This window comes from Zosterops lateralis (genome assembly GCF_965231275.1).
Source record: "Zosterops lateralis genome assembly, chromosome: 10".
Classification (NCBI taxonomy): domain Eukaryota; kingdom Metazoa; phylum Chordata; class Aves; order Passeriformes; family Zosteropidae; genus Zosterops; species Zosterops lateralis.
In genome coordinates, this window is record NC_139770.1 from 171371 (window position 1) to 191746 (window position 20376).

The window sequence follows — 20376 nt, forward strand, 5'->3', positions numbered from 1 at the left end:
GGCCGCGGCTGCTCTCCGCTGCTGCAGCGGATCTTTTCGGGACCATGGTGCAGCTTTACAACCTGCACCCGTTCGGGTCGCAGCGAGTAGTGCCCTGCAAGCAAGAACCGGCGCACTTCTGCTGCGGCCAAGACGTGCTGTTCGTGGCCAGCACGGCGGCCAGCTGCAGGGTGGAGGTGTTCGCCGTGCGCGAACAGGGCCGCTGCGAGGCCCTGGGCTCCTTCGCCACGCTGGGCCCGGTGCTGCGCATGGCGCACAGCTCGGCAGGTCAGTCCCGGCGACCGCAGGCTCCGTGAGCGCTCGGCTGGGGAGGCCGGGACGAGCGTCAGCCCCGAGTCCGTGAGGCGACCCTGGGGCTCTGCCGGGCCGGGGGCGGGGGCGGTGCGGGAGGCGAACGGGTTCCGCCGCGGGGGGAGGGCCTGGGCCTGGCCGTCCCCCCTGCCTCTCCCTCAGCCCATTTGTCAGGCAATTCCGAGCCGGAGGTGGGCCGCGCCTGCCGGAGCGGGCCGGGCCCGGCCGGAGCCGCGTTTTGCTTCATCGTCTGCCTCCGCCTCGGGTGCGGTCTGCGCTGCCGCCCCTCCTTTTTTGTTTGTTTGGTGTTTTTACTTTTGGTTTGGGAGTTTTGTTTGTTTTTAAAGCACGGAGTGGGTGGTCGTTCCAGCCCATTCCACAGCTGTTCATGAGTCTGTTGGTCTATTGCTTTCCATGGTCTGTAGAGAACGAAACATTTCCTCATTAATGCATATGAGAAGGCGGGGGGATTGTATACAATCTCAGCTTATAGAAAGGATTCACGTAGGAGTTACTTTGGACCTACATCTGTAAGTCCCTGACTTTAGTGGTGTGTGAAGTGTGTGCCACCCAGCAAAGAAACCTGTGCTTGGTATTCAGTTAGAGAAAAATTAGTGAAAACTGTTTTTCGAATTTTTTGTAATTGAGTTGAGACTCGAAGATGTTCTTTGTAGCACACTACAGCAGGTAAAGAACTCAGAAACTGTCATCTATTTTTTAATGATTTATCAATATTACTGCTTTCTTTTAAGGAGACTATCTGGTGACAATTGAAGAAAAAAGCAAAGCAACTTTCCTAAGAGCATATATGAACTGGAGATGCATGTCTGCAGGGAGTTCTCGTGTGTGTGTTCGGATGGTTGGTCACAAGATGGAAGAGTCATACAGTGAAACCTTAAAAGAACAGATGTCAGTTGTTGAAATGCCACTTTCAGATCCTCCACTGTGCATTTCATGCTGTCCTGTGAATGGAGATCTTCTTGTGGGCTGCAAAAATAAATTAGTCATGTTCTGTTTGAAATACAGGGTCATAAACCAGAATTTGACTGTCTTAGATTTTGAACGCTCCTTGATTTTGCACATTGATAACCTCATTCCTGCTGAAGTCGCATTTTGTGCCAGACATATAGCCATAACAACAGAGCTGGATGTTCTAATCCTGAAACTGGAACTGGTCCAGCAAAGTGCAGACAGGACAGAGCAATGTAGTCAGGGAGTCAGTGCACCAGAAAAGGCTGTGGATGGAGGTAGGTGCTGAAATAATTTATTTTTTTTTATTCTCCAAGAATCTGATAATTGATTCCCATTGTTCTGAAAGTAGTCTCAAACAAGGTCTTTGCCCTTCAGAAAATATTTCCAGATTGTCCTGTCACTGACTATCAGCTCAGTGTTTTAGAGCATGAAAAGTTGTACCAACCTGCAGTTGGAGGTAACCTTTCAGGCAAATATACCATCATGCTGCACAGCTAGAGGATAGTACAGCCTCTGCAGACAGAATTAAGTCCCTGTTTTAGGGTGCCACGATGGGCCAAGTTGAAGTGGTAGTAGTTCAGTGGGCTGTGTTCAGAAAAATTATTCTATCAGTGTCATTGCCTAAGTAACTGGCTTACACAATTAAGAATGTTTCTGTTGTGATGGCTGTGTACTTTTGTACCTGTTACACTCAGAACCTGCCATAATCAAGCAAATTCTCCTTTTTCAGTCCTTTATCTTATGCAGGGGCTTGCCTTAGAATTCTAGAAATCCCAGAAACAGGTGTACTCAGAAGGTTTAATTCCTGTATCCTGCAAGATATTAATCCATATGTAATCAATTATCAATTCCCATTTTTCCAAGCATATATGTATCAAATCAACACCAACAAACCTTAGGAAGGTCCTTTCGTTATAACTGAGGAAACTTAAAAGGATGGTTGTTTAGAAATGGAAACTGTACCTAGAAAAAAATTAAAGGTTTATAAGTCTTTTCAGATAAGGACAACATAAATGCAATGCTCTTCACTGAGTGAAGATGGTCCTTTTCTCAGATAATGGCATCTTGCCCGTAGGTTTTTTTTATTACTAAAAGCTACATGGAAAAGTTCTGGTTACTTTCTGAGTGTTATTAGGATTTGCTTTCCAGGACTTAAGTGAGTTAAAGATAACACAACTTCCTGTGATAGCTGCCTTTGCCTTCTCAAAACCTCTTCAGCCAAAAGTCAACATTTTTTGATGACCAGCCATTTACAGCATTGGTTGCCTTTGACTCACTTCCTAATGAGCAGTTTACCTGTTTGGGGTGTTCTTTCAGAAATCTTGACTCTTAAGTATTCAGACTGTTGAGGATGAAATAGGAATTGTTCCCATCTTCTAGTACCGCTGTTTTCAATATCTTGTGGTTTGAGGAAGCCAATGCTAGCAGGGTAGCTGTAATTGGAATATTTAATTGATATTGTCCTACCATGTGTGGAATGGTTTGAACAATTACGATAACATTTTCATTGTTCAGGTGTGAAAGATGAAAGTCCTTCAACACATCCTTTACAGCTTGAATTAGATGAGTTCATCATATGTCAAAAACCAGTGGAACTGCTTGGAGAAGAAAGTAAGCTGTGTGAGATACCCGTCACACTGGAATCCACGGAGTTACCTACAGAAGACACAAAGCACTTCCAAGTGCAGTATCTGCTTTTCAGGTATTACAGATGTATTTCCCTTTCATTGGTTAATTTACTGCAAAAAACCAAACTGAGTTGTGCGTTTTGTCTTTTTGAAGGGAAACTCCTGATATTTTGACTTCTGGAGTTTTTATAAGGTTTGGTGTTTCTTTTGAGCTGAGGAAATTATGGGTTACCAAAGAAACCCCATTTTTTAGTATCTTGGAATATTTCACTTGGAAGGGATCTGCAGCAATCATCTAGTGCAACTGCCTGACCCCTTCTGGGGTGAGCCACTGTTAAACCATATTATTAAGGGCACAGTCCAAACACCTCTTAAACAGTGACAGGTCTAGGGTGTCAACCACCTCTCTAGGAAGCCTGTTCACCATTCTTGGTAAGAAAATACTTCCTCACGTCAAGTCTGAACCTCCCCTGGCACAGCTTTGAGCCTTTCTGAGGTGTCTTGTCCCAGGATCCCAGGGAGAAAAGTTCAGCACCTGCCTCTTCTGGTCCCCTCCTCAGGAAGCTGATTTAAATTCATCCAAATTTCTATCAAAAGCTGAGGAAGAATTGATGTCAGGATCCAACAGTGAATTCCAAAGCAAAGCAGGGGAAAGGATGACACATAATAGGAAAAAGAAGTATTGGACATGGCATGATGTCCCATATAGCTCAGTGGGCTAAAAACAAAGAGGAAAAAAATGGTCAAAATCAAGCACGAGATTTCTTCAGTGGTGTCAGACTTTGACATGCATTTTGAAGACAAGCAAAGACAGAGGATTTTGGTTACAGGAACTCATTAGAGATCTATCTAGCCGTGCCCTATGCTTCTTGGCATTGCTGTGCTAATGGCATTGGTAGTAGCAGTGTGCATTGTTCTATGGGCTGTGCCTCTTCTAGCCAGTGCTGTTTACTTGTCCTAAGTATATCATCATAATTTCTCACTGCAATCCCATGTTGTTTTGGACTTTTTTCCTAGACGTTTTGCACCTGACCAGTCACCTTTTGGATTTTGTGAAGAGACAAAGTTGCACTCTCTTCAACTGCTTCCTGTATACCAGACAGGTATATCGATATGCATGAATGCACAATGGACTGTGTCACAGAGGACTTGTGAAAGGAGAGAGTGTCTTTGTGTATCCTGTTTCGTACACTGTGTGATTTCTGTATGATTTGTTTTTAAATTGAGATCATTCCTCCCTTCTCAATGATTTAAATTGAGCTTCTGTTAACAAAAAAGTCTTTTAATTTCTCCAAGTTCTGCATAAACCTTGAACTAAAATACCAATTCAACACACCAGAAGTGTGACTAAATCAGCTTTTAATCAGTTCTTTACCAATAAATTTTGTGTTGTAAAACAGTCACAATGTAAAACATTGCATTAATAAAATTCTCCTTAGTGTTACAAGATACTAGACTGCCACTCAGCCAGCCAAGGAAAGCAGAGTAGTAAACCTTAATAATGACTAAGGTACTGGTTACTTTTCTGAAGGGCCTTAATTAAAGCTGGAAGGAATGAATGCAGATTGTAGGGGTTCACTAGCTCAAGCCCCAAAAGACCCATGGAAAAATTTAATGTATGTTAGCAGTCACATTCCGTAGAATCATAGAATGTCCTGAGTTGGAAGGGACTCACAAAGATCATTGAATCCAACTCCTGGCCCTGCGCAGGAGAACCCCAAGACTTGGTTCTCCCACCAAGCACCTGAGAATGTTTTACAAATGTTCCTTTTGCTCTGGCAGGCTTGGGCTGTGACCACTGCCCTGGGCAGCCTGTTCCAGTGCCCAACCACCCTCTGGGGGAAGAACCTTTTTGTAATACCTGACCTAAACCTCCCCTGACATAGCTTCTTGCCATTCCCTCAGGAACTGCATGTAAAATGCTCTTAGGTCTCTCCTCAGTCTCCTCCAGGCTAAACAAACCCAAGTCACCCTCAGCCACTGCTCCTATGGCCTCCCCTCCCGACTCTTCACCGTCTTCGTAGCACTCCCTTAGTCTCTTCTCTAAAAGGTTTATATCCTTGTATTGTGGCACCCCAACCTGCCCCCAGGACTGAAGATAATGCAGAGCAGAGCAGGACAATCCCATCCCTGCCCTCCCAGCAGTGCTGTGTCTGATGCATCCCAGGGTGTGGTTGGCCTTTGACTTTTACTGACCGCTCACTCAGTTTGAGATGGTTTACTGTCTGCTAAGTAGCAATGCCTCATTTAACTTGCAGCTGACTGAAAAGAAAGAGCCACTTGCATTTAACTCCAGCTGTCTTAGGCTCTTGTGTGATTTACAGGCTTTGACAAGAGGGTCTGTAAAACATGAACACAGCTGTTACCTGCTAAAGTGGCATCCTAATAAATTCTGCCTTTTCCAGCCTTTCCTCCTCTTAAGTAATTAAGTATTTAATAATGATCTTTTTTTTGTGAGCTGCAGCTCTGGATGAGCATGCATTCCAACTTAAAAGTAGTTGTCTAAGATCAGGCTTTCAGTCCATGTATGCGTAGTTGTGGTGAATTTAGGACTCTCTAATGCTAGGGAGTTACATCTATAGAATTTCTTCACTAGGTGCTATGTCTGTATTTTTGTGTAAGTCCTCCAAATGAGATAGTGTGTCATAGAAGTTTTTGACATGTGCACTGAGCTTCATATAAAACTTATTTTTACTAGCTACTAGGAAAACTAGTCTGCAACTTGGGCAGGTTTGATTGTATCTTTTAGGCATCAGGCTTGGAATGGAATTGCCAGGTTTTTATATATGAAGTACATAAAATGCCTTTCTTGTTTTTACATACAGGAATTTCTGCAACAGCCTATGAGGAAACTGAGAACAAGAGAAAACTTCTGAGTCTCTTCTGCTTTTTCTCTTTACCTCATGTTGGATATCTCTACTCTATTGGGAAGTCAGTAGAACTAATTTCTACTTACCAATATTCAGAGAAGTCAGAGCAGGCAGTCCTCACTCCACAGTTCCTGCACGTCATTACAAGGTACTGTGTTTATGCTTTTACTGATAGTATTACTATGTTTCTCTATGCTACTGTCCTTTTAATTTTTTTTTTCCCTCCAATATGTCCTTCATAGTCTCCTGGAAATCTCTGGGCAGGCTCATGTGCTAGTTCAGCATACTCTCCTGCTTGGGCTTTTAACCCCATTTCTTCAAAGGAAAAAGAGCTGATTCACTGTAGTCTTGGCTACTTGATTTTTGCAAATCTTAATTTCTTTCCTTCATTGTTGTATTTTCTGCTTTTCGTCTAGTCAGAACCTGCAGTGCTTCACAGTGCGATGCAGCGCAGCAGCAGCTCGTGGTGAGGATCCATATATTGACACGACCGTGAAGGTACAGCTCTCATTATCTCACTAACAGAATGGGGGCAGTGCTGTGGCACGTAGTTGACTTACGTTTTGAAATCCTGTTAGTTTCTGGTGGCTGAACCAATATAATAACATGCAAAATGAATGGCATGTTGTATTTTGCTGATCTACAGATGTCTCAATGAAACAATCTATTATTGCCATGTAAAAATCTAGACCATTAGTAGAATGTTTTCAAAAACATGAAAAGCTATAAAATCACTTTTTAAACTAAATTCTGTGTTCTTCTGTATAAAACTGCACAAAGGGTGTGGAGTTTTCTTTTATTGTATGATGTTTCTCTATCTTAGGTGTCGTTGAAAAACCAGTTTTTCTAAGAGTCATGTAGGCAGTCAAACAAATTTGCTACCAGATACTTATGGCATGTTTTTTTATAGGAGGCCTTTTGATCCTTGGAGGTCTAAACTTTTCCCTTCCTTAAATTGTTTATTAGAAAAATCTCAGAATTAGAAAAATTGAATGTGAAGATAGTGATACACATTAAAAAAAGTAATAGGAAAGATAGATGGAGGTGTATTTTAAGATAGCATTTAAGGATTTCTTCTGACTGTGTAGACACCATACATAATGAAACCATAGAACAGTAGAAGTTTTATAAAATTTTCAAGAGCCAAACATGTATTCTCTGCTCTGGATAGCTAATACCAGCACGTGACTCAATCTCTGCTGTCCATTCTCTGGTCTCAGCTTTCTGTGTTTTCTCTGTGGGTTACATTGAAATCCATCACAGTCTCTCCAGTCAGTCAACAGGCTGCCTCCTGTGTCTGTAGGAGTTCTGGAGAGATATGAAGGCTGCAGTCCTACACAGATTGCTGTGCTGCAGCTTGCCATCCACAGTGTACCCACCCACTCTGGCATGGATCCCTCCATGGGCTACAGTCCCTCAGGGGCATCCCCGTGTGAGTCCTTCATGGGCCAGTTCCTTCATGGGTGTCCCTGCCTCGATGTGGATTTTGAAGTGTTATGGTGGTTATTTTTATTATTTGCTAGTGCTATTTTTACTGCTGTTTTTTTAAACCAGTTTTAGAACTGCCTCATTCTGGGTCTCACTAGCCCAGTGCAGTCTAGAGCCTCCAGATCACCACTGTAGGCCTCCACCTCTTTTAAGAAACGTTGAGGTGTCTTCAAAAAGCAGGTTACATACATAATGGTGTGTTGTCTTGTTTCACTATGTACGTTAATCTGTAGGTGTAGTATTTTATCTTTTTAAAGCTGTAAATTTAGAGTATTTCTATGCAAATGAGGTTGCATTTTTCAAATTTTAGTCCAATACAGATAATAGCGTATGTTTTATGTGAAAACTGCATATAGAACATATCAGGGAAATAATACTGGCTATAGGCAAGCAAATATAATACTTCCGTGTGTAATTGCTTTTTATAATCAACTGAAATCAAGGCTTTTGTAGCCAGGCAGTCTTTTAAAACTTGGCCAAATTCAAATTATTTGGGATAAAGTTTTCCATGTTAGGCATCTACCTGGGGTTGAATTATTTGGAGAAACCTAGCTGAAACTATGTGGTTGCTTTGAAGAGTGAAATAAATTTTTTTCCCAGTCATTATTAAGTGATTCTTGCTAGGGAATTACAAGTATTTTTATTCTTGTTTAAGTTAAGGACTCAAAGTTAGGAAAACCAGTGAATGTTTTTAACGTCAGATCATTGTACAAAGGTTACTCTTTTTTTTTTCCCTGATTTATTTAAAAACTCAACATATATACCAAGTGAAATTACAAAACAGTCGCTTTTCTTTTATAGGCTTGTCCACCTGTCACACTGGATGTCTGTACATTAAGAATGCAGCTTTTTATAGGACCAAGAGCTATCTGTCATTTCAAAAACCATATAATTCTTTTGACTAAGGCAGACACAGAAGATATTACTGAAAGAAGAAAGCCTACAAGAAGGATGCTGTAAGGATTTGTGTCTTTCGGGGAGATGGTACTTATAGCTCTGTGTATGATGCTGAACTTGTGGATATTGCAATTTAAGAGTGGTTCCTCTGTTGAAAAACTCTTTAGAAATTAATTGCCTTCTTAGTGATTGAGAAGAGCAATCAAGGGGTTTTTTTGCCCCTCAATTCTATTGTACTTACTGACAGAGAAGAAATGAGCATAAAGTCACAAATGCTGGAAAATAAACATTAAAATAAAGTTACAAATGCTGGAAAATAAACATTAAAATAACATTACTAAGAATTTGTCTTGAAAGTTAAAAAAAAAAAATTACCTTGAGAAAAAATGTAGACTACCAAAATATGTAGTGCCAAAGCTACAGGTTACAAAGTATGCTGCAGCACAAAATTAAATGTCATATCTTTGGCTAAGGGATAGGCGTGTTCTGTTATTAGCCAGTATGACTTAAATTCACAGCTTAACTCTCCAGCACTAAGTGGTCTGCAAACATACCTATTTATGCATTTGAATTACGAAATGAGTGCGTGTTTTTTTGGTTGCATAGTGTTTATTTCAACACTGACACCTCTTTTCTCTAGTTCCAGAAGGGCTGATAGCATCAAATCCAGAACAAATTCTGAGTCAGAGCCTGGTTGGAATTTATATATTATAAACACTGTTTCAACAATTCAGCTTTACAGAGAAATGGTATTACCCAACTCCTGCTTTTGTAGTTTGCTAACTAAAAAATAAGTACTGTTAATTAATCTCTGATGCATGTGATTGCTGAATATAGTGTAATGTATTTCTTGTGAATAGCCCGTAATCCTGTTTCAAATGACTGCTGTCCTCATTAGAATTGTTCCTGTATATTCTTAATTTTTGTCAGCAGCCTAAGTATACCCTGTGTCTGTTCTAGGTAGATTATAGTAGAACTTATGAAAATGTTAAAACTGAGAGCTGCATCCATCTTCTGAGTGAGGCTCACTTACTGGTCAGAGCGGCTATAATGGACCCTTATTTCCTTAAATCAGATGAGAAGGAAGATCTTCTAAGAGCATTCAGAGAAAGTTGCGCCTTCTTAGGAGACTGTTACAGCAGGTAAGTTTTACATGTCAAACTGGTATAGGTGAGCTGTGTTTCCAGTAGTGTAACCTTAAAATGAAAATCCATAATAATTTGCTATTTTACAATAGTATTGAATATGTAATACAAACTTTTCTGTTTGACAAAGCCAGCTTAATCTAGTCTTCTCTTCAGTATCTGGTTGTCTTTATTGTCATTGAACAGAACTCAATTATTCAGAATTATGTTGAATTCAACAGAATTATGTTGAATGTGAACAATATATGCAGATAACTGATGTGCCTGCAACTTTGTTTGATGTAATTTTAGTTCTTACAGTGATGGCAAAAGCATTGCCTGTAGTTGTTTTGTTATTTTTTTCTTCCTCTCTATTCCTTCAGGTTTGACACAAAGGATTACCACCTTGCTTTGCCGTATTACAGAATGTCAGGTTTATCCATGACTGAAGTTTTAAAGAGACTAGTTTCAGAAGGTGATGAAATGCAGACATACGAGAGAGGATTTATATTTTACTTAACTCATTCTCTTAATGAAGACTCAAATGAAGAATTAAGTAAGGTAGAAATAAGTTGGTTTATTTGTAATCTGCTCATTTAGTTCTGATTTTAAGAATTGTGTATCAAATATTAATCACTTTCCCTTTGAAAATGCTGAACTGCTTTTTTGATTTTACAGTTATTCTTTTTCACATTATTTTTATTTTCCCATTTTTGTTGAATAGCAAACAGTTTTGGACTGTGATGCTTTCGACTGCGTTCAATCTTACAGATTTGGCTATCATGATGCATGTTGCTGTGATCTGGTTCCCACTTGCACAGAGACACTTCTGTTTTAGGAAAGCCCTGCCTCAAATTTCTCTCATCTCTCATTTCTGCAGCAAAACAAACTTGTTTCTTTGATCATTGCTAAATTGTACAGATTGCTAAAAACAATTAATTTTGGTGGTAGATGTTCTCCTAGCATGCCAGAATATGGGTTGAGAAGAGAGGCAGGAAAGGCACTGCGATTTGGTAGCTAAGGTAAACTTGTCCGTTTTAAAAAAATGCAAATAAACCAGCGACAAAAAAACCAAAACAACAGAATTGCACTACTTTCATATGTCATAGAAGAATATATATCTGAAAAAAGTCTAAACTGTCAAATGGCTTTTATTTCAATAGGAATCAGGAAATAAAGTTCTCCAGATATTCTATCTCACGGACCCTGTGCAGCTGCCTGATATCCTTTGCAGCCCCAGCATGAGAAACGTATGTCCTTTGACAGCTCTGAAGTATCTTCAGAAAGTAGAAAAGATGATGCCATCAGTGGTCCTGACACTTACTAAGGCTTTCTTGGCTTTGAAAATGGGAGACCTGACAATGTATGAACATGAAATGGACTCCTATAAGGAGGTAAAGTATTTGTTGTTATACTCATCTTCAAAAGCACTCACATAACTCAAAATAGCTTCTTGTTGCACAAAGTGCAGCACATTTTGATCATTGTTTTAGGGGTATTTTCAAAATAAAAATCACACTTTAGCAAAGTAATCTACTGAAATTTAGCAAAGTAGCCTCTTGAAAAGTCAGCCAGTGATTTTTCAAACCATACTGTATATCAAATGTCTTGGATTTCATTGTGAAATCCATTTTATGTGTGCATTAACTCCGTCTTTCAACAGCATATTGCTTTCAGTGTTTAGGCACAAGGCCTGTTTTTCAGGAGTCACTGCTCCAGAATGTGGTTTGGATCTCTGTCTCTGGAGAGCTACTCTCTGAATTGCAGAAAGGATTTACTTTCTTCCCTGACTTCATTCATCTAAATTTCAGTGCCTGAGAAAACACTGAGTTTACTGAGTGGAATCATCTATATATTTAATTCTTTACCTGATTACATGTAATTATGTTTGTAGACAACACTGGCTTGTGGCTTCGTTGGGCAACCACGACTCCTGCAGCAGCGTAAAGAAGGAATTGTTATGCCAACTGAGTTTGCTGTTCACCTGAAGGAGATGCAGCCTGGTTTACTGGTGGCTGCCACTGTGGCTTTACATGAGAACAGTAAAATTGAACTAGAAGAAGCAGATACCTTTTTCAAGGTTGGCCTGTGATCATGTTTTTGCTTCTATTTTTTTCATAGTGACATCGTTGTGGGAAAGAAAAACAACCTCAGTTGCTCCTTTACTCACATTTCAGCATTTTTTCAGAAAGAGCGAGATGGGAGTTGGAGATATTCTCGTCACAATAGATGGTTAGAAAGCCAGAAACTGGGCCTTCTGGAATGAAATACTGGTTAAATAAAGCAAAGCAAAAAACCTCAAACAAGCAAAAACAAACAAACAGAAAATAAATAAACACACCCCCCCCCCCCAACAAAAACATCCATTAAATTCTTTGCTTTTACCCTGTCATTTGAATGGAAAATACCCTGATTTCAGAGCCCTTTCAGTGGCTTCCTAGTGATTGAGCTTCCTAAGGCTACTGAAATGTAACAGAATTTAGATTAATTAATTCCATAAGCTCCTTTTAAAGAAATCTTTAGAATTAAAACATACTTCTAAAGAATCATGCTTAAATATGAAGGTATATAATGTTCTGATGATTAGTATAAATTAGTGAAAGAAAAGTGTGTATCTGCAGTTTATAAGAAGAAATGCTAATAGTTTTTCTAGTGTCACTGAAGCTTGTTTTCTTTCAACTGGGAATAGACAAATCTTTTTTTCTTTTGTCTACAATAGATAGCAATGTGGGTTAAAACATGCTCTTCAATGTATGTGAGTTGCAGTCTTCACTATATCTCTTACTGTGAAAGACCTGTATCAAAAAGAGAAGTTATGAAGTTCCAGTTAGAACAAGTGTTGTTGTTTCAAACCATTTGGAAAACAAGTAAAAATCCTTTTTGCTGGCACGGCAGATCTTAAAACATCTTCCTTGTGGGTCCTACCATGATACCCAGCTGAGCTACACAGCTCAGAGACTACAGAGACTTCTTTCGAAGGCACCTACTTGTCTATGGGCATATGTAAAAATCCTCCTTATTAGCAGTCTGTAAATACTCGCTGACAGTTGTGCTGATTATTTCTGGCAGTGAAGTAAATCTTAAAAAATAAATCAAATCTGTTGATCAGAATTGATTACCTTAAAATCATTTAATGAACTTTTTACTTTGCATAGCAGTGTATTTCATAGAATCACAGGACAAAAAGGGAATCTAAATTCTGCTTCTAGTAAAGGTGAAAAATGGTTCCTTCTGTCTTTTCTAACTTTTGCTACTAATAATCACCATAGTCTAACTTGCTGTCTTCTTTAATTTTTGTTCTTAGATGTTGTGTAATAGCAGTGAAAACACTATTCCCCAGCTCTTGGTGGATTTCTGGGAAGCTCTTCTTGTAGTGGCCTCTCAGGAAGAAATACTTCAGGAGCTCCTGCTGAAGGTTACTTCTCAGTATGTTTGGAGAATATCAAGGAAGCAACTTCCTGAGACTAAGCCATTGAAAACAACAGAGGATCTCGTAAGTTGTGAACCACACAGAGGAAGTTTAGGTCTGCAGTGTTCCTCCAAAATCTATCCAAGTACCATCCTTAATACTATGATTCCAGACAGTTTATCTCTTTAAGAGAAGCAAAACCGAAATCAAACAAGATGGTGTGGAGTTACAAATTAGTATTTCTACCTTTGGCCAGTCCTGCTCCTTGGGGACATTTGTAAATACACTTCCAACAGGTATTTCAGCTCTGGAGAGAAACAAGAGTTAAAATGAAACAATGAGAATTTGTCAGGTGGATTATTTACAATTTTACAAAGCTAACTAAATGAGAAAATTGTGTGAATGATGAATTCTAAAAATTATGAACAGGAAAGCTGAGATACAGAACTAAATAGAAGTTTCCAGATTATTTGTTATTAAATTGCATGAACCAGGAAAGAAAGGGTAGGTGGTCTTTTAAATTATGCTATTTGAGATGAAAATTTTCTTTACTCACAGTGACTTTCATATGCAGCTGTGACTAACAGAAATGTTTCTTTTATTGCAACTTGATTCTGTCTTGTATAGATAAACTCCTGTAGTCATTTTGGGTTGATTGTCCCATGGGTAACTTCCATAATGTCAGTGGGATGTTCGTCTGACAAAGATTACCATGAGGACATCACAAGACTACAGGTATGAAACAGGTATTACATCTTAGTGTTTTATATCTTAGATCCATTCTGCAAATGTTCGTGTTTGTATGAACAAATTTCTCCAGCAGATTCTCCTTCTTCTTTCCCCCTAAGTTATCCAAGTCAAAATAAAAGGTTGACTGAAATGATGGAAGAAAAAAAATACTGAAGAGTTCTATTGATAACAATATTTACATTTGCATCTACTCTAAACTGGCTTCCTCAGTTTTCAGCAATATTTATTAAAGGAAGAATTGTTTCAGGATTATTCCAGCAAGTAAGGGCTTCTGTTTAAGGTTATGGTTAGCATTTTTTGCAACGTTGTCTTAAATCCAAACAATACTTTTTCTTCTTGTCTTCAGTCTCTTTTATGTAGTCAGTCAATCAATATAGCTTCAGCTCTGCCTTTTTTGGAGCCCCTGACAGAGGCTGACAATGTCGGCCTCACCATCCGTGTTCTCTGCAATACCCGTCTGGGCAAGTATGAGGAAGCCATCGACCAGCTTCTCAGAAGGTGTCCTGATGCCGCTGTGTTCTATGCTCAGCATGAGCTGAAAGGTGACAATCAGGTGGGCTACTTTCAGTTCAGTCATTCACTATCATTTGGGCGTTTTTCCCCTAACTGAAATGCTGTATGTACAGCTGGACTCTGGATGGATCACATAGCCTAGCTTTCAGTCCCCAGTAATTATAATGGAATATTTTTCCTCCAGTTTCTTTTGTCGCTTACTCTGTTCATTATAGTAAACTTAAAGCATAGTCTTTTCAGATGGCAGAGTGCCTCAGAAAAGAGACTGATATGTTCTTTTTCTACTGTAAATGGAATGCTACCTAATTTCTCACTAACTGACTATGTTCTAAATTGTTAGTCAGTGTTTATAGTGTGAAATCTTAGTAATAAGCAAACTGATAAGAGAACATGGTCCTTCAAATAAAACTGCATTTAAATATGTTCTTCCTGTGTTTTAGTGACATCTTCTGACCTCCTAGCAATCAGAATGGTACCAGTACACTAGTGGAAAGATTATGTTCTTTAGCCCCATTTTCCCATTAGGTCTCTATACAGTTCTAGTGTTGGAACTGATTTTATTCTAGTGTTCCAGGAATACAGGAGTTTATTTCCATTTCCCAACACAGCAACTCAATTAATTGTATGCAGCTTTGCTGACCAGAGTCAGCAAAGATGATCTCTACCAGGTGGATATACTATTCAGAACCAGATTTGAGCTTTTTTATTCAGATCTGAAAATAGTTTCTATGATTGATTCCACTCCATTAGAGTAGAATGTGAGGTTGCAGTACTAAATCTGAACACAAGGGAAGGAAAATAGTTGCCAAGTTTTTTTTCTTTCATTCTCTCCATTCTTACCTACAAAATTGTGCTCAAAACCTAATTATGCACCGTTGACTTCTACAGCTGTTGGAATGAGACAGATCAGGTCAGGAGACAGAGCAGTGCTATTCACCACTTTCCATGGAGCTGTTTTGAGAGAAAAAAAAAATACCTGACTGCATTGGTATTGCTAATTATTTGACTTTTTTTAATCTTCTAAACTTTTTTCTATAGAGGTATGAGGGACACTGTGTAAAGATTTTTGAGCAGAAAAAAGTTGCACTGAAGATTGAAAAACACAACATATGCAAAATCACTACATTTCAAAGCATTATATAAACTAATTATTGAATTCATAATAACTGACCTGTATTTGTACACATCTGAGCTTAGTTCAGGGTATTTTTAGCAGGTCTTTCATACTCTTAATTGCAGTCCTTGCTGATTTACACTTTTGCTATGGGGTTTTGTGCCTTAGGCTCTGTGGTGGAACAAGCTGCTTCCTGAACTTTGCAAGAGAACTAGACTTACTGGAAATGACTGCCCTGTTCTTATTTCATCACTCAAAGGTAAATTGATTGGTTGTAACTCAACTCCAGAAGGCTTTGTACATCAGCTAACATTCTTAATAACTGTTCAGACTAAGGGTAGGGTAGGGTTGGGTAATTTGGAAAAAGAGGGGGTCTTTTTCTTCAATTAAAGCTAATGCAGTTCAGCAGCCTTTCTGGTCATTAGCACAGAATTCTGCGGTGTAGGCGGTGCAGCCTCATAAAAACCATGGCATTCATTTTGTATTGAAAAGAGGTAAATTGTTGCTATCACCCTCTTTCTGTATAGGTCAGGAATAGACGCCACTAAAAAACCTACTAAACAGAACTAATTGTGATTGGTTTCTTCCTAGGCTAAATGACTCTATGGTTCTTAGGTAGTAGGCTGCTGTTGATAACACAGGGGAGGCTTAAGTGTGTGTTGATGATTAGGTCATAGACTGAAAAAAAGCAGTGTGTTAATACTAGAAGTCGAGAAATCCAGCCTAGTGGTTCTGTAGTCCTATCGTTACATGTTTGTAAGAAGCTAATAATATTGTGTATAGCTGAGGGGCCAGTGTGATTGTTTTGACAAATTAGGTATATTAAATAAATCACGTGTTAATAAATCACGCCGTTGGAGTGCCTGAGAAAAACAGTATTGTGAGGTTGCATTGTGCAGCACAGGTTGCCACACTCTTACCATAAAGTTTTCGTTCCTGGTGCCAGCAGTTTTTCTTTGGATTTATTTTCATGCAGTAACTGTGCCGTAATTGCTTCAGAACACAGCGTTACACAGCTTGGTCTGAGAACCTTCTTGCAAAGCATCCAGTTTTACAGATAGTGTTGAGTTAGGGTACTAATAAGATTTCTAGGGCTTGCTTTGCATTTCATACAAAACATGTGAAATACTAGATAACACTTCATTAGTGAGTGTTAGTGCCGTATGTAGACCCAATGAATCAAGATAGAGGTGTGCTTTTGATGGAAGTCATAATTTCAGTTTACTTTTTAGATTTCCTGTAGTTGTGTTTGTGCCCAAATGGCTATGTCTCAGATTTGATTCCAAGTTGCAATATTTAAATTATTTGATGACTTTAATTAATAATTACATTGTTAATGCTTTAGGCTTTTTGCTTTATTCTAAACTCAAAATACCTAAAAAATATTTTCTCCCCTGCTCTGAGCAGAAACTTTATCAATTGTTGCAATGGAACTGGAGCTAAGGGATTTCCTCAGTCTTCTACCAGAGGATGGAACTGCAGCATTTTTTCTGCCACATCTTCTTCACTGCAGCCAGAAGAAGCTTCTGACCTAAAACAATGACCTGTGGACCTGCTATCCACTCAACTACAAAGAATGTGCTGTAATAAAAAAGTAAATGAAAGAAGTAGTAGAACTCCTTATAAGGTACTGTGGGACTCCCTTCACATACATCTTATGTCAACTCCTGAAGGACAGCTGTTTCCTGAGGCAAAGCATATGTTTTGAGACTAATTCTGGTGCCAGAGCAGCTAGGAAATACAGACTCTGCAGTACAGCTGAACATAGAGTGTTCACTGAAAGTAAAGTAGAAAGCCAGTCTTAAATCTTTGTTAGTTGGATCGCTGACCTAGGGAGGAATTCAGGCTCAGGCATGTGTCTAACTGTATGAGTACAAGTAAAAGTGAATACCTTACTTTTCCAAGTGGAATTGGGCCCAACTGACTTGATATTGCAGCACAGATACTTCCTCGAATTCTGTCTGGCAAAATCAGGCCACTGCTCTGTCATCTTAGTTACATACCCAGGCAAGTGTTGTACTGAAAATGTTTTAATTTAGCAATTCACACGGAAAGGCCATTAATCAAAGAGAAACAGAAGTGGAAGATACAGACTATGGTTGGTTTCCTGGTCTTTGTTTTCTTTCCTCTGTTGTGCTCAGTCAGTAGATAGTGTTTGAAGTATCACTAGGCCATAAGCCCAGCCAAAGACTCTTACTTCTTCCAGGGTTTTTGGTAAGCATCTCAGCTGCTTGTGCACGTGTGTACTGATGTTTGTCTGTCTTGTGAGCAGAAACCATCTTTCTGTTCCTTCAGAGCTGGAATTCAGTCATAATAAGCTGTCTTGTATGTTGATAACTTTTTTATGAATGTAGTTTGGGCTTTTTGACAATTACCAAAAATACGACTCCCATTATCCCATAATCATCTAAACCATATAAAGGCCTAATTAGCTGACAGTGACTCTATAAAGATGTTTTCTGTGGAGTTGCAATGTTATTTAAACCTGTAGATGTCAGTCAGAGGAGATCATCTGTATTTCAGCTAAAAGACATTAACAAACAAACAAAAAAGATAAATCAAAAGTAGTTTAACTTACATAGCATTCGGCTACAGGTAAAATGAATGATCTAATTTACTGGTAGGTATTATGCCAGTTTCTTAATCTTTAAAAAAAGACCAAAGTGATTTAGGCTTATAACAGAGAAGCTATTTCATTTATACCGGTACAGAGCCCAGATATCTGGCTTTCCCTGCCTGTCCTGTACATCTTTCCTTGTCATTTGGCACAGATCTAACGTGAGAAGTTGGGTTATTGAAACACAACTGTATCTCTCCTACTGTTTTAATTTTTGACTAGCATCAGCCATGCTCTAATACTGCTGCCTCCATCTCCAAAGGAAACACTTCCTTTTCCCTTTTGTGACAGCAAAATGATTCCACTGCAGGAGTTACTTAAGAGTTGTCAGACCAAAGCTCTTCAGTAGCGTAGTCACCAAATTCTGGCCTTCACTGTCTGCATTTCATCAGGTTTATTGCAGCCTAGTTTTGCCTTGGAATTATTTTCATAAGAGAAAGCCAAATCTTTTCAATGAACATTCCTGAAAGACGCTACTGAATAAAATTGTAAAGTAAGTCAACAGAAATAGTAGAACTATTTTGTTAACTGCTCAATTCTGCATTACTGTATATCTTTTCAGTGTGAACCTACGGATAAAGTAATAACCAAATTCCTGTTTTCTAAGCAGTTACTACAGACGTTCTTATCTAGTAAAATGTGGCGGTATGATGACCAATATCCCAAATTTTGCTGTTACTCAGGGTTCTTTGCAAATTTAAAAAAAAAAAGTACATTTCATTAGCTCTTCCATGTTCCTCAGCTGCTAAATAACATGCACTAACCATCATCTAGAATATGTTTCACTTGCAAGATACTATTTTCATTTATAGAAACATATTTATAAGCCGTTACTTCCATTCAACTGTCTTAGTCTGTGGTTCTTTTCTTAGCCATGGCCACTATGTGAAATCTTCCAAAATGTGTAGAGAAGAGTGGTCCAGAAGAGCATATTTTCCAAGAAATGAAGGTAGACCTTGGAGGATCACTGTGTTAAAATGCTTTCATCATTCTTGGATGCCTGGCTTGGCTTTACACTTGAACTGATTGAATAATCTTGGGAACAGAGACTGTTTGTCTAGAAGGGGAAAAATAGCTTTTTGTTACATTTCATCAAAAGAATAGTCTGTGCATGCGGCCAGCAGAGTTCAAGATCAGCACAGGGGATCCAAGTACCTTCTGGACATTGTGAGCTAGATTTAAAAACAACTTTAAGATGCACTGAAGGATACATTTTAAAACAGTCTAGATGGCTAATAGTAAAAAAATCCCACATACTGCCGATCCAAGTTGAATGGCTATTTTTACATGTTTTTCTGTGTACTCTTAAATTACTCTTGTACCCTTAAATTACCTTGTTCAATTACATAACATACTCTGTAAATTTGCTTTAGTGTTTATAAAATAGAATTAGGTTGTTTCACATTCCAATGGTTTATCAAATAGAATTGGATTTTCTGTTTAGCATTGCATTCTGTATTTTTAGTATAGATATAAATGTAAATCATGTAGATGTGTGTATATATATACATACATCACATATTTTGAATTATTTCTACTGGTCTCTTTCTGTCAATGCTTGTTATGCTCTGTTTTTTGAGTACTGGAGAATGTTGTTTCTAAAATTGTATTAACTTTTTAGAAACAAGAACTTTGAAAATTCTTCAAAATTCAAGATTTTTCACTGGTAATATTGCTAGACCAAGGTAATAGTGTCCGTAAAGCTACAACATGACCCTGAGAAAGTAAACTCTGTTTCAGTTTTTCAGTACTTCAGCTGTATGGGGATGATGAATTCAGCTGTATTTATCAGCTCTGCTTGTTTTGAGCAAAGATTGAGATGAAGTCGGACACTAGTGGCACTTCTTGGGTACAGAAATACTCTGTCTCATAAAGAATTATTTTTAAATAAAAAAATCTGTCGCTTAGATTTCATGGATGATAAGTTGAAGTAATAGTCAATTATCATCCAGTCCTTTAGCTACTTCATTTTCCTGAGCAGCACTGAGGGAAGTATGACCAGGTGGCTGGGACATCTTGGCTTCTAGAGATGGACTATTTGCTGGGTGCTGGAACTGATTCTAAGGATGCTGGCCTGTCTGTGAGCCCCATTTTGCATCTTAAAACATAACGAATGTTACTAAGCTAGATGGCTCTTACCTTCCTTTGGGAGCACAGTGTAGGTGGTTTCCATGCCTGCGTGGATGTGGTCAGTAACATGACAGTGTAACAGCCAGGTTCCAGGGTTCTGTGGGGTCATTTCCACAGTTTGAAATGTCCCAGGGAACAGATCAAAGACATCTGCCCGGTAAACCCCTGTTTGCTTCAAGACAAAAAGAAGCAACAGTTAAACACACTTTCTGCATGTCATTTCTTTCTACGGAAGCATTGTGTTGTATATCCACCTCATGCTCCAAAGCTTAATGAACTAGCAACTAAGTGGAAAAGAAGGAAAACTATAGCTTTTGTCTTAGCACAGCCATGAAAAATTCACAACTATCTTGTTGAAGTAACTTGTGAGGTTACCAGTGAGCAGATGCTACTGGCAGATATTCTCTAGCTCTTGTATGTTGATCAAATATAGGTTTGAGGCATAAAGCCCAAAGCTGCTATGGTCAAAGTACAAGCCCTGCTTAATCTTATAATAAGGCTTTTCACGATAGATAACAGTTCTTGGTATTTGACTTACCTCTCATTCTTAACAAAGCAAGAAATAAGTGAAAA

At 38.8% G+C, this 20376-nt stretch overlaps 2 protein-coding genes across 5 annotated transcripts in view; one reads left to right on the forward strand and one right to left on the reverse strand.

Moving 5' to 3' along the window:
- Positions 1-20376, forward strand: part of HPS3 (HPS3 biogenesis of lysosomal organelles complex 2 subunit 1) — a 27583-nt gene continuing 7207 nt past the window's right edge. Inside the window, exons 1-17 of one of the 4 annotated variants that reach the window (XR_014590826.1) lie at positions 1-267; positions 1044-1538; positions 2779-2965; positions 3909-3994; positions 5717-5909; positions 6178-6259; positions 8051-8205; positions 8787-8895; positions 9107-9288; positions 9654-9831; positions 10434-10664; positions 11165-11350; positions 12575-12763; positions 13307-13414; positions 13776-13982; positions 15225-15315; positions 16464-16683. Coding sequence is in view for 3 of the 4 variants with exons in the window: in XM_083868938.1 (XP_083725064.1) it covers positions 45-267; positions 1044-1538; positions 2779-2965; positions 3909-3994; positions 5717-5909; positions 6178-6259; positions 8051-8205; positions 8787-8895; positions 9107-9288; positions 9654-9831; positions 10434-10664; positions 11165-11350; positions 12575-12763; positions 13307-13414; positions 13776-13982; positions 15225-15315; positions 16464-16591 (3030 nt within the window). In the remaining variant the exon portion in view is untranslated. Of the gene's footprint in view, positions 268-745; positions 822-1043; positions 1539-2778; positions 2966-3908; positions 3995-5716; positions 5910-6177; positions 6260-8050; positions 8206-8786; positions 8896-9106; positions 9289-9653; positions 9832-10433; positions 10665-11164; positions 11351-12574; positions 12764-13306; positions 13415-13775; positions 13983-15224; positions 15316-16463; positions 19202-20376 lie in introns of those variants that run through there. The other 3 variants (XM_083868938.1, XM_083868940.1, XM_083868939.1) reach the window with 3 other exon arrangements.
- The window catches only part of CP (ceruloplasmin), a 16982-nt gene continuing 15226 nt past the window's right edge, over positions 18621-20376 (reverse strand). Inside the window, exons 18-19 of the mRNA XM_083868941.1 lie at positions 19813-19975; positions 18621-18730 (exon numbers count right to left, since the gene is read on the reverse strand). Coding sequence (XP_083725067.1) covers positions 18660-18730; positions 19813-19975 — 234 coding nt within the window. The 3' untranslated portion in view covers positions 18621-18659. The remainder of the gene's footprint in view (positions 18731-19812; positions 19976-20376) is intronic.